This window comes from Cicer arietinum, chromosome 8, assembly GCF_000331145.2.
Source record: "Cicer arietinum cultivar CDC Frontier isolate Library 1 chromosome 8, Cicar.CDCFrontier_v2.0, whole genome shotgun sequence".
Lineage (NCBI taxonomy): Eukaryota > Viridiplantae > Streptophyta > Magnoliopsida > Fabales > Fabaceae > Cicer > Cicer arietinum.
Window position 1 is genome coordinate 9,222,990 of NC_021167.2, and position 15,466 is coordinate 9,238,455.

The following is a 15,466-nucleotide window of genomic DNA, read 5'->3' on the forward strand; positions in this document are numbered from 1 at the left end:
TGCACCCCAAAAATCGAGAAAATTATCCATATCTTAAGTTGGGAAGACGACTCACACCCCAATCTGAGAAAACGACCCACATCATAAGCTAGGAAAACGATTTGCACATGAAGTTGAGAAAACGATCTACATCTTAAGTCAGAAAAATGACTCACACCCCATGCGAAGAAAAAGACTCAAATCTTAAGTCGAGAAAACAATTCGCACCCTTCTTTGCAATGTTAACTTTTTTCGAACAAAATTAAAGTCTTTGTCTTTACTTATTATTTACGCTTATTCTCAAGTAAATTCTAAGTAAAGAGAGGCAAATGCCGACATCTAATTTTGTTTGATTTTTTTTATTATTCACAAAAAATAATACAAAAAGGGTGTTTTTTTCGAATTTTTACCCTAACTTTTAATTTTTTATATGATATTAATTTTTTAATAAAAAGATATATATTTTAGGCTTTTATGTATTTTTATTTATTACTTTTTTGGTCTAATAATATGGTAATAAAAAATAATTTCAAACTTTTCTCATTTTATTTTATAAAAATAAAATGAAATTAAATATAAGATTAATAAATAAGAGTTTTATTGAGTAAATTAAATATCAATATTTTTATTTGGTTATTTAAGATTGGTTTATATTTAATATGGACAAATCCGATTTTTGTCATTTGATGAAATTTTTAAAAAGAAAAATAAAACTTAGGGTTCAAAATAATTAATCATAATGGTAGACACTTATTTGTATAATTAAATTCTTTAATCTAATTTGTCAATATAAATAAGAGTGTTAATTGACTCTTAGAGAATATGACAAATTAGAAAATATCAACTGATTTTAGATGCTTGAATCCGACAACTACTAGTTCTCTATTGTGTCATTCTTATACAATTATTCTCTATAATCACATATTTCAACAAAGAAAACAGAGAAGAAGATAACAAGAGAGACAACAATTTTTCAAAATCGGTATGTAAATTTTATTTCTCTAAAACAAACTAGTATAATAGTTTTTATTTATTTATTTATGATCTTTGTTGATTTTCATGTTAACTTTGTTAATATAACAAAATTATTTACAATGTTTTTTTTATAGTATTATCATGTTTGTCGTTTTGTATATGTGATGTTATAATTTAATCAAAATTCATTTTTATATTCTAAAAATAAAATAAAATATTGAATTCAGAAAATACATTCTTCAACAATCAGTGTTATTTGAAAAATCATAAACCTCACATAAACACTAATTTATGGTTCTAATAATTGAATTAAACTTTAAAATACTTAAAAAAATAAGATAAAAGTGAAAACAACATATTGTTATGTCGTTCGCCAAATCGAACTTACCTATTGTTGGTCCATCAAATTGTTTTTCAATGCGCCATTTGGTATTTGTCTCCCATAACCGTCAAACAAATAAAATTAAAATTGATCAACACACAAATATTTTATATCAAGAATTATGTGTGTTTTGATTTTTCAATTGGATTTGGAGACATGTAGGAGCAAGTTCTTCCTCTTGTCAAACTAAATTAATAAATAAATATTTTTCCTTTTTTTATTAATATAAATAATTTATTTTATTTTTTAATTATTTTTTTGTTATTAAATAATAGTTCATATACAATTAATAATAGAGTGATCATTTTAACGGACAATATAAGATGATAATATTTTTTTCACCCCAATTTTTTTATTAAACCAATTTATTTTTCATTTATAATAAACTTTTTCATTTATAATAAATTTATCAAAGTCTTAACAATCTTACTCTTCATTTATAAGATGGGTTAGCGGGCCGCCCCATCAACTTTTTTTTATTGTTTTTTATTAATTAATAAATTTATAGAAGCTATATAAAATGTATAAATTAAATTAAAAATTAATGTCTTCACCATACTAATTCACAAACTTTTAAAAACATGAAGTTAAAATCATGAAACTGTAAAACCTTGACAAAGTTCTCTAATATTTTATGAATTAATAACTAATTATGGACTAAGACTTATGATAAAAAAAAATGTGTTTTTTTATTTAGACTTTGATGGTCCGATCTATCTCACCACATCACCGTCCCTTTTTTTGTTTGCAGTTAGACAAGGTAGACCAACTATGGTGGATTGAAAATGTCAACTTTCTCCGCAAAAGACAGTGGATTAAACAGGTCACTTCAATGGGTTCAACCCACTTTGTGATCCCTAATCAAAATTGTCATTAGCAACAAAATATAATATTAAATACATTAAACGAATATTATATCAATTAAATATGTATATGTATGAATCAAAGCTTTTCTTATCTTGGTAATATTGAATAGCACTAAACATGCAGCATTAACTACAAATTATCGTAAGCTTTACATGCCTATACAAATTCTCAAAGGCACAATAATGAACGTGTGGACTACCAATAATGATAGTGTGATAACCAAAAACTACATTAATCAAAGTTGTGTGTATTATCCAAGTGTAATTGTGCATTAATCGCAATTGCGTGAATAAATACCTATAATTAATTTTTTTTATTGCTTACAAAATAAAAATTAATTTTGCTTAGGTAAATACTTGGACTCTTTTTTTTGAACATTGTTCTAGAATTTTATATTTATAGTAGTCTAGTTTCAATTTATCCTAAGGTTGCAAATGAAAATATGATTGTTGATAAATAAAATTGTTTGAAAATAAATGTTGCTGCAATTTTTCAAGGTTGGTGTTCATTACAATTGGTCTTACAATAGGAGTCATCCTTATAAGTTACAACTAAAATCAATCGAAATTTAAACAAAAAATCCATTTGTAATTTGTATTATTTGATGCCTAATCTTTTTCTTTTTTAATTTGCTAAGAAATTGATTAGAGTTTAATTTAAAATTAAATGTTAATATTGATAACAATTTATTGATCTAAATATTGGTTTTAGAGTAAAATTCATCTCAAACTTTTTTACTATTATAAAATTCAGTATTTATACGTTCGTTTAATTCGAGAATTAAAAACCTTCAATAGTATTTTGGTATTGTAATATTACTTTTGAAAACGAGTACTTCTTTGTGGCACTTTATTGTATTGAAAATTGAACACCGGGTTTTAAAAGTGGCAGAATACCATGTTTGTCGTATTTTCTAGGAGTTATGTTTTTTAAATACATTGATTCTGAAAATGTGATAAAAGAGTTTTTTTTTTTTTTTTATACCAACAATAACGAAAGGTGTATAAAGCCTCTTTATAAAACATATTCACTAAGTGTCATAGCTTATGATAATATTTATTATTTTGTTTTAAAAAAGGTTTTGACTGACTTATGAAGATCTTTGTTATTATAAATCCATTTATTCTCACCAAAAAACAAGACATTAATATGATTTCTCATTCTTCTCTGCAAACCAAGAAAGATGGAAAAATCTAGTGTTTGGATTCCCAAGCAAAATCCACTTGCTCATTGAATCTTGGTACCAGTAACTTCATTTCCTACAGTGATAATATATTATTCTCAAAGGACAATATTTTTAGCAGGATTATTGTGTCTTTAGTGATGGGTTTGATTGAAATTGAAAAATATTAAAAAGAATTATATTGTTTGGAGTTATAAAGAAAGAGTAAGTTTAAGACTATATATATGACTTTAGTTCTACGTTATAAATTATATCAGTTGTTAGAAATATTTTAAGTTTGTATATGAGTCTTTGTTTTTCTCCTATACTCTTGTGTTAGATTGTTGTGAAATGTAATTTAAATATTTCTTTTAGTAAATATGACTGTACTGAATTTCACAACAAATTTCACATAGTATTATTATCTGATTGTCAATTGACAACGTTGTGAAAATATTATTCTCCTTATTTATTTATTTATTTATTTATTTATTTATTTATTTATTTTTCTATCAATTAGAAACATCCATCGAGGCTCTGTTAATATCTTATAGTCTCTTAAAAGTATTTTTCTTCCTCTAAAAAATGTGAAGCCCCTTCAAGGGCCAAACCACTAAAGTTATAGTTTTTAGCCTAAAAAAAAGTTTTCGTGAACTAAACAAAAAGACCTCTAAACTAAATAATTTATGATATTATTAAAGATAAAATGACATTTTTAGTCTTTAAAAAATTCTTCAATTGTGTTCTATTTCAAGATTTGAAACACCAATTATTTCTATTTCAAGTTCAATATTCTTCTTCTTTCTTAATTTCTCCACTTCCACTTCCTCGGTCATCTTTCTCTTTCTAACTGAATTTCTGATTTTGTTTCTCTTCTAAACTATGAGAAGGACATAAATGTGTTTGGAGCATATAGTTATTTGAAGGAAAAAACAATTATGGTTTTGAATGCTTCAAACTTCTGTCTTGTTTCTGATACAATAATTACTCCAAAATTCAAGTTGCCATAATTTGATAAATGCAGGGGAGCTTCTTATCCAAAAAACCACCTCATAATGTATTATCGAAAAATGGCTTTTTGGGCTCATGATGATAAATTGTTAATTCATTTCTTCCAAGACAATTGAATAGATGTCTTTTGAGTTGGTACATGCACCTTGAGCGAACTCATATTTATTCTTGAAAAGATTTGGCAGATGCTCTCTTGAAAATATACAAATACAATATCGACGTAGATGTTGATAAGATGGAATTGCAAAATATAACAAAGCAAAATAAAAAAACTTTTGAATAATATGCCCAACAATTGAAATAGTAAGCTTCCCAAGTAAAAATTCATCTCTCAATTTTGTGACGTCAAATCTTCTAAGTCCTCATTTTCTAAATCACCCATGTGTCGCTGCAATCTTGCATTGTCCACCCACTTAAATGTCAAACCAAAATTCTGAAGAGTATCAATTAAGTAATACTCATGGAAAAAAGTTTGTACAGTTTTACCCGATCTTCATATCTTATGTTGAATTATCGCTACATCTTATTTAGAATTCTTTGGTTGTGTCTTGACCATCAAAACCTCTTAAGCCACCATTTCCAAGATGACACGACCCAAATATTAAATGTAATTATCATGCAAGAGTCACAAGACACTCCATTGAAGATTGTACATCTTTAAAATTCAAGGTGCATGACTTGGTCGAAGTATGGTGGTTAGATTTTAAAGGAAAGGAACTCAACATAAAGAATAATTTACTCTCAAATCTTGGAAGTTCTTTAGTGAATTCCTTCTTCTACGATTGATCAAATTGATTGGGTCTACCTTTGTGCATAAAAAAAAAAAATAGAAACAATTAAGATATTTTTTAGTTATCTATAATTTTGATGTAATGTCTCTAGATATTACACTACTTTATTGTAGGATGGACACACTTTGTTCCTCAATATTTTGAATATTAATAAATGCATTTTATTTGGTTTTCTTTTCCTTCTCACTAGTCATATATTTCACAATATCTTACCAAATATTATTTGTTTTTCTCTTTTTTAAACCTTATACCATGCATATTTGAAAGTAGTTCATTCATAAATAAGATTTATAAGATCTCATACATAATTTCAGTCATAAATAAACTCTACTATATGGATGGGCCTTAATATGTTGGGACATGGAGTTAACGTCACGTTAATCCTCTAGAAATGTTGTTTTATCTTTATCATTGTCTAAATGTGCATTGAATATACCAATCGCATGGAAGAATTCGAAGTTTGTACCATGGATATTCTAGCCATCTTCGAATTGAAAGTGAAAATGTTGAAAGTATATGGGACTTGAATGTGATCCTCAATCAACTCATTTGGTAGTGGAATGGAATGAGTAGTGGTAGTTATCCCCTAGGTATCAGATTTGATTCCCACGGAAGGAAATTTTTTTTACTATTTTCTAACTGGGTAAAAGGGGGCAAGAAGATCAATAGCAGTGCTAGTAATGGTAGCTGGGTCGGGCTGTTACAGGCGACCTAGGAAAAATTAGAGAAAAAATATATTAGGTTGAAAACCTGAAAGAGCAACCTAAACAAAAATAGTGCCACAAAAAATATAGAATGGAGGAAGCTCACTAGCTTGAGAATCTAAAAAGGGTGGGAAAATAACACGACTTACATACATAGATTAAAGTCGAAGCAGAAGATATTCCTTAAGTGTGTGAAGTTAGATTGGAGCAAATCATATCCTCTGAAATGGGTTAAAAACATGATTTAAATTGTGGCATGGGTTATTAACATAATTCTTTTATGAAATACTACTAACAAATCGAGTCATTTACCCATACGAGATCACGATATTTTCTATTTTTTTTTTCTTCTAATCTTAATTTTTTTCTGTACTATATATTTTCTCATTAAATATCATTGTCTGAACCTTACTTCACTAATTTTTTGTTATATATTTTTTTTTTATCAAAATGTATTTTTTTATGAAACGTTGTGACACAATATATGTGAATGTCAAGAGGTTAAAACTACTATGATGTCTTCATATGTAAGACAAGGGCAACTAGAGATCAAGTCGAAGATGTAACAAAAAATCTCTTTAAATATCAAAAAGAAAATTACTACTATTTATTCGAAGTGGTGCACATTTTTTATCCATGAATAAAAGACTCATGTTTGTAAGGAGGTGAAAGAAATAGAAAGAAAAAAAAAATTAAGTTGATTGAGAAAATTGAAGAAGAAAGTATCAAAATGAAGAAAATGTTCATTCATCAAATGCGTTCATCGCATTTCATATTTTAAATAGTGTATAAATTTAAAGTCGGGACTATTGACCCACACCCTTTGATTCAAAAGACGGGATGACTGACCCGCACACTATAATATAAACAACATGCACCCCAAAAATCTAGAAAATTATCCATATCTTAAGTTGGGAAAACGACTCACACCCCAATCTGAGAAAACGACCAGCATCAAAAGCTAGGAAAACGATTTGCACATGAAGTTGAGAAAATGATCTGCATCTTAAGTCAGGAAAATGACTCACACCCCAAGCGAAGAAAAAGACTCGCATCTTAAGTCGAGAAAACAATTCGCACCCTTCTTTGCAATGCTAACTTTTTTCAAACAAAATTAAAGTCTTCGTCTTTACTTATTATTTACAATTATTCTCAAGTAAATTCTAAGTAAAGATGGGCAGATGCCGACACCTAATTTTGTCTGATTTTTTTTATTATTCACAAAAAATAATACAAAAAGGGTGTTTTTTGAAATTTTACCCTAACTTTTAATTTTTTATATGATATTAATTTGTTAATAGAAAGATATATATTTTAGGATTTTATGTATTTTTATTTATTACTTTTTTGGTCTAATAATATGGTAATAAAAAATAATTTCAAACTTTTCTCATTTTATTTTATAGAAATAAAATGAAATTAAATATAAAATTAATAAATAAGAGTTTGATTAAGTAAATTAAATATCAATATTTTTATTTGGTTATTTAAGATTGGTTTATATTTAATATGGACAAATCCGATTTTTGTCATTTGAGGAAATTTTTAGAAAGAAAAATAAAACTTAGGGTTCAAAATAATTAATCATAATGGTTGACACGTATTTGTATAAATTCCTTAATCTAATTTGTTAATATAAATAAGAGTATTAATTGACTCTTAGAGAATTTGACAAATTAGAAAATATCAATTGATTTTAGATGCTTGAATCTGACCACTACTAGTTCTCTATTGTGTCATTCTTACACAACATTCTCTATAATCACCTATTTCAACAAAGAAAAAAGCTAGGAAAACGATTTGCACATGAAGTTGAGAAAACGATCTGCATTTTAAGTCAGGAAAATGACTCACACCCCAAGCGAAGAAAAAGACTCTCATCTTAAGTCGAGAAAACAATTCGCCCCCTTCTTTGCAATGCTAACTTTTTTCAAACAAAATTAAAGTCTTCGTCTTTACTTATTATTTACACTTTTTCTCAAGTAAATTCTAAGTAAAGATGGGCAGATGCCGACACCTAATTTTGTTTAATTTTTTTTATTATTCACAAAAAATAATACAAAAAAGGTGTTTTTTGAATTTTTACCCTAACTGTTATGTTTTTATAGGCTAAATTACATATGTGGTCCCTTAACTTAATTTCAGGTAACGTTTTAGTCATTTATCTTTTTTTTTTCGACTTGGTCCTTTATTTTAATTTTAAGTGACAATTTGATATTTTATGTTTTAAAATTTCAACAATGTTAACCTTTTTTATACAAAAATTCAAAAAAAAAAAATTCAAACAAAACTCATAAAATTAATTATATTCTTCAATATAATACAAATTTCATCAAATTCGTAACGCAAATCTTCAAATAAACTCATATTTTCATACTTTATTTGATATTGTTAGGAATAAAGGACTAAATCAGGAAAGAAAAAGATAAATGACTAAAACGTTAACTGAAATTAAGTTAAGGGACCACAGGTGATATTTAACCTTTTTTATAGGATATTAATTTGTTAATAAAAAGATATATATTTTAGGCTTTTATGTATTTTTATTTATTACTTTTTTGGTCTAATAATATGGTAATAAAAAATAATTCAAACTTTTCTCATTTTATTTTATAGAAATAAAACGAAATTAAATATAAGATTAACAAATAAGAGTTTTATTAAGTAAATTAAATATCAATATGGACAAATCCGATTTTTGTCATTTGAAGAAATTTTTAGAAAGAAAAATAAAATTTAGGGTTCTAAATAATTAATCATAATGGTAGACACATATTTGTATAAATTCCTTAATCTAATCTGTTAATATAAATAAGAGTGTTAATTAACTCTTAGAGAATTTGACAAATTAGAAAATATCAATTGATTTTAGATGCTTGAATCCGACCACTACTAGTTCTCTATTGTGTCATTCTTCAACAATATTCTCTATAATCACCTATTTCAACAAAGAAAACAGAGACCAAGATAACAAGAGAGACAACAACTTTTCAAAATCGGTATGTAAATTTTATTTCTAAGAAACAAACTAGTATAATAGTTTTTATTTATTTATTTATGATCTTTGTTGATTTTCATGTTAACTTTGTTCATATAACAAAATTATTTACAATGTTTTTTTTTTATAGTATTATCATGTTTGTCATTTTTTATATGTGATGTTATAATTTAATCAAAATTCATTTTTATATTCTAAAAATAAAATAAAATATTGAATTCAGAAAATACATTCTTCAACAATTCTAATAATTGAAGTAAACTTTAAAATATTTAAAAAAATAAGATAAAAGTGAAAACAACATATTGTTATGTCGTTCGCCAAATCAAACTTACCTATTGTTGGTCAATCAAATTGTTTTTCAATGTGCCATTTGGTATTTGTCTCCCATAACTGTTCAAGAAATAAAGTAGAAATTAAAATTGACCAACACACAAATATTTTATATCAAGAACTACGTGCGATTTGATTTTTCGATTAGATTTCGAGACACGTAAGAACAAGTTCTTCCTCTTGTCAAACTAAATAAATAAAGAAATATTTTTCCTTTTTTTTGTTAATATAAATAATTTATTTATTTTTTAATTATTTTTTTTGTTGGTTAAATAAATAATTTATATACAATTAATAATAGAGTGATCGTTTTAACGGATAATATAAGATGATAATATTTTTTCACCCCAATTTTTTTATTAAACCAATTTATTTTTCATTTATAATAAACTTTTTATTTTTTAATATTCGTAATTTAGTCAAACATATTCTATACTTTTTAATATAAATGTGAAATATGATAGATAATATTTTTATTACAAAATGAGGCGGATAGATAACAATTATTAATTAGTAAAAAAAAATGATACGAATCAGCACAATAAAAAGGTAACAGCTGTGAAGTCTAATTAAAAACTATACCACTCCAATTTGTTTTTCATCTATAATAAACTTTTGCATCTACAAACAAAAAAAGAAAAAACTTTTTGTATCTTACAATTTTGTTTTTGAAGAAACCAAAAATGAAAATTGTTGTAATTGTTTCATATTTATTATTATTCTATATCTGTTCTTATTTTATGTGTAAAAAACAATAGCATTAAAGATAAATATTATAATTTAGTAATTATCAATACAAATGGTCAAATATCTTTTGAAAAAAAATGGTTAAAATATTTAATTACCAAAATAATTTAAGATTTTGTTTACATTAGAAATTAGCATATATTGATCTCGTAAATACAAGAGGAAGTAATAGTTACAAAACACATTTAACATGTTAGAGTGCGAGTTTGAATTTGCATATTTCTTTTCTCTACGATTAGTGTGTTTAAATTTTTTTCTATATACTTTAAAAAAATAATAGAAGTTAGAACTAAATAAAGAAAATAGCATTTATAATAGAATATATAACGAAAATATAATTAGTTAGAAAAAAATATATTATATATATTATTCTCTTCGTCTCATAATTAATGTTACTTTAACAAAACAAAAATAAATGTCATTTATAATTTTTAATTATATTTTTAATTACTTTTTTTTTATACTACTCCTCAATAATATATTATTATATACACAAATTTTAAAATATTATTGTATTTTTTATTGATAATAGTGAAAAATAGACTAATAATTAACATAATTAATTTAATTGATAAAATAATAAAAAAAATTCTTTTAATTATATATATATATATATATATATACTAACACCTTTTTTTAATAATCTTTTTGACATTTTTTGGTAATCCGATTTATTCTGTATCATTGATTTTTATTTTACCAACAATCATTATTAGTTAGTCTTTTCCAATAATAAACTTCAATCCCAATGCTTAGGCAGAACATTTCTGATGACAATCCAACATAGAACACAATTTCTACTTTTAATTTGTCAATTTATTGTTGATGCTTACTACTTCGTCTTTAATTTATAAACATTTTTCATAAAATAAAAAGCCATAAATATAAACTCATTTCAAATTACTAAATACATTTGTATATCGTTCAAATAAACTCTAATTAATATTATCATTAAATATATTGGACTATAAATAATCAATGTTAACTAGTATAAATACCAGAACATATTTATAAGAGGGTATTTTGAGTATATATCTATACATAAAATACACACATGAAGTATTACTTTTTTTAATATTGGGTATAAACTACAAATGAAATTTATCAAAAGTGATCACACCTTTTGTTTAACATCAAAACATTTCATAGAGTTTAATAATTATGCACTTATGATAGCAGTGTAAAACTATCCCCTAGTTTAAAGTGTAGTGTAAAATTATTTAGATTAACAATTAATCGCAAATTATTATTCTTCTGGACTTTTAAGGTAGATATATTAAACTAAATATATTTAATGTAAATATGATAAAAAAAACTAATTATTAAGGTAGATATGATTAAGGTGGGAGTTAAACGTAGCTAGATATGATTAAACTAATTATTAATTTTTGGACTTAAGGTAGATATGATTAAACTAAAAATTATTTAAATATAAAATAGTTTTACACTGTACCTTCTTAATTTTATATATTTTTTATGTGTTATTCGAACAATTGATTATTGTAATTGACTAATGTTTTGGGCAAGTAGTCAATTACATAGGACACTCAATTGACCAGGGTTTTAATATTTTTTTATAATATAATAAAATGAGTTATTTTTTTGATTAAATATATTTATAATACCTACAAACTTATGAACTTTTAAGTTTAGTCTCTAAATTTTTATATTCACTTCTAGAATCTACTTTTTTTAGAGACAAAAATATAATTTTTTAACAAATTTTTTTTCAAAATATAAAATAAAATTGAATAAAAAAATTTAAAGACTAAAAAGTTGAATTTCTTTAAAACGGACTAAAATTTGTTGAATAGTACATTTTTTTAAAGACTAAAAAGTTGAATAGTGACTAACATTTTACCCATTTTTAATTATTAAAATTGTACATTTTTTTATTAAGAGTCCAACTTTTAAGATTCCATCAATGGCAAATAATAAAAAAAATAATTAAATATTTGTAAATCACCACAAAAATAGTATTAATATGAAATTTTAAGTCAAAACATAAAAAGGAAGTCAATAATTTTTTGGTTGTATAAAATAGGTTCTCCTTTTCCAACTAAATTTTCTCCTTTGCACCACAATTTTGAATACTTTATTTACCATTTGATCCAATTATACCTCTTATAAATACCACTTAATTCCTTTTGTATTATACATATTGTTTTAAATCAAACACTTTCTTTTCTGGTTAGCTTCTCTCCATCCATTTCCTAATTCTTTTTGTTCTTTTTTTTACTTATACAAAATTTCTTTCATTTTACTATTTACTAATTAATTGTTTTATTATTATCGTGAGTATTAGCATATTTTTATTGATTTTGTTGATATGGACTCAGTACCATTTTCAATATTGCCACTACTTTCATGCTGTGAGACTGAAAGATACTTTTTTTTTGTTGTTACAAAGGCTTGAAGAATCTGAATAGTTACTTCAGCCAAGAAATATAAATCAGGTATATTTCCCAAACTCATACTCATGCTCATTTCATTACATATTATTTATCACAATTAGTATTTTCTTTATCTTTTCTCTACTAATCATCACTTTGTACAAAAAAAAAAAAAAATACTACTCATCACTTGGGTGTAAGAGAATAATCGTTACTTTTAACTAAAATCAAATAATATTTTGTCTGGTCCACTATCCGTCAAGTCCATTTTTTCATTAATGATAATTTTAATGACAATTTTGCAATGATGTTATACGAGATTTAAAAAATATTTTCTCTGAAATAAATATAAATAAAAATGATAATTAATGTATTTGACTAAGAATTTAATTTAAATATATTAATTTTTTAATAATTATTTTTATTTATATTTAATTTTGAAAAGAGTGTTCTTAAAGGTTACAACGTAAAACTCTTAAAATAAAATATAATAAACTTTTAATATTTATATCTTTGACTTTTTCTACTACAAACACAACGGCAATGGACTAGAATAGTAAGAGTTTATTATTTTATTTTAAATATTTTCTATTTTATTAGATTTTAAATTATGTTTTGAATGATATATGAAGAAATTTTTTATTATCTTATTATGTTCATTTTTAACGCAATTTTATTTCAACATAAAATTTAAATTAGATTAAGACATAATATGATTACTTTTTATACTTATTATAAAGATAAAAACCAAACATACTTGCTTATTCTATGTTTCTTTTATCCTGACCGAACCTTGTAAGATCATATTTAGTGACTTGAGTGCCATAAAAAGAATTGAGGCATTAGTATCAACTCATAATCATATTTCTGTTGCTTCTTTGGTATAATTTTTTATGGTTTTTGGTTTGTGTTATAAGTGAGGATTATTAGGTGTACCAAACGCCTCAAATTTACTAGTTTGAATATGTAATAAATTTGTTATATATTAATGCCTCAGATTCTATGGTCCTTTCTATATAAGGATATAAAATTATTCATTAACAAAAACACATTTTTTCCTATATATCAACTAGAAAACAATTAAGTTGATATTTGAGCTAATTTTTAATAATAATCGTTGTCAAGCTTATTTATGTAAAAAAAGTTGTTACTAAGACTTAATCCAAAGGTATATAATTAATGAATATATAGATCGAACTTTGTCTAATTAACGTTGAAAGGAAGACAAACTCTTGTATGAAATTAAATCGTAGTTAGTAAGGAGCAGGGGGTGTCAAAAGCAGGGTAAAAAAATGTATGTATAGAAGAATAAAAAAAAGTGGCAACTTCAAATAGAAGCTAAATTTGGTTAATTAAGCTTCAGTTTTTGTATATAACATTATATATATGAGGTTATTCACTTGACATTATGTAAATGTCTCCACGTGTTTCAATTTGAAAATGTGCTTATATATACCATAAGGTTCTTTATTGAGTTTTCTATGTCATAGTAATGCATGCATTACAATAGCACATAAACTCGATCACCTGAAATTAATTTTTATTTTTTATTTACGATTATCAAGGTTCTTTTACTTTATCTTATAAATATTTTTCAGGATTTATATAACTTTGTTTATCCTGAATTTTGTGTGTGTTAATTTTTTTTTATAAGTTTGTTTTGGCATTCTGAAATTAATGAAGTTTTTTGAAATTATTTTTGCAGGTTCATATTTGTTAGACATGAAGATGGAACATCACATGAATAAAAGGTTTCTATTGTTGTGGTTTATAATGGCTATGCAACTCTGTTTCATGATGCTTGGTGCTTATTCTGAAAATAACAGGTTCTCATCCCTACATTTTTATCTTGCTTCTCTATTTAGTTATACATCCATTTTAGTTTCATTTTGATGAGAAAAAGAAAATCATGAATTGTGGTTGTGCCTCATAATTTTTGATATTTTGAAAAATTACAGTAAAATATAGTCTAAAATATAGTCGATGCAGCTAAATTTTTATATCGTGACTCAAATTATGATATACTTTTAATTAAAATGTGTGACTCCAATGTAATGCGTATATTATATAAAAATTACATTTTTGTTGATTATATATATATTTTTTTAATTATATTCAGTTATTTGGATAAATTGAAAACAAAAGTATAATTAACAAAAATGTTAAAAGAAAAAGATTAGAAGAGTCATGGTATATTTTTTTTCATAGTATATTTTTTTTCCGAGGTGATGAATTGAATAGTTTATTAACTAGCTAGTGTTATCTAATATATATAAAAAGTCTACAACACAATGGTGAAAACTCAATTAACTTACATTTCTGACTATTAAATCTCAACTAGATTTCTTTATTGTAGTTGACTCCTCATCATAATTGGACACCGGTCTATTATAAAATATCAATAATGGCCAAAATCCATTAATACACAATTTTTAAGTTATGCTAGTTACATATATATATTTTGGTAATGCACCCCATTTTGTGGTAATACTAGTTACATATATATGTTTCTTTTTAACATCACTTTCATTTCCTACCTAAAAAAAACCACTTTCGTTCATTCCTATATAGACCTTAGTTACTTTTAATGTTTTACATCCACATACACATTGAATGCACATCCAAGGACTTTGATTTTACACCCTTCGTTTTACTATTATAAAAAAAAAAATTATACTATAAATAAATTATACCTATAAAATTATAAAATATCTTTGATTTTAACTACTTTAAAGTCACACGAATGAATTATTATACTTATGATTTATACTAATGATGTATAACAATCAAATATTCATGTTATATTTTTTTTTTCTTCCGGTGATCAACCGATCATTACACTATTATATAATATGAAATTTGTGGAAATTAATTATATTGTTTGAGTATATTTTCAAAACAAGAATCAATTTTGTCCTCTTTGTTTTTTTCTTCTACAATAATAAAATGAATTGAATTCGTTATATCATTTTAACTGTTTGCATGTTTCAAGAAATATATAGAAGTTAGGAAGAATGCTTTTATTTTATTGCTTTAAAAACTAAAGTTAACATGCAAATATCGATACTTCTTGTCACTTCTAGGTGACCTCTCTATTTCTATTTGATTCCAATTCCAATAGGTT

General features: G+C 24.6%; 1 protein-coding gene across 1 annotated transcript in view; it reads left to right on the forward strand.

Moving 5' to 3' along the window:
• Window positions 1-13,762: 13,762 nt before the first annotated feature.
• LOC101509694 (uncharacterized) overlaps window positions 13,763-15,466 on the forward strand; it is a 6,777-nt gene continuing 5,073 nt past the window's right edge. The window contains exons 1-2 of the mRNA XM_004512501.4: window positions 13,763-13,907; window positions 14,048-14,168. Coding sequence (XP_004512558.1) covers window positions 14,065-14,168 — 104 coding nt within the window. The 5' untranslated portion in view covers window positions 13,763-13,907; window positions 14,048-14,064. The remainder of the gene's footprint in view (window positions 13,908-14,047; window positions 14,169-15,466) is intronic.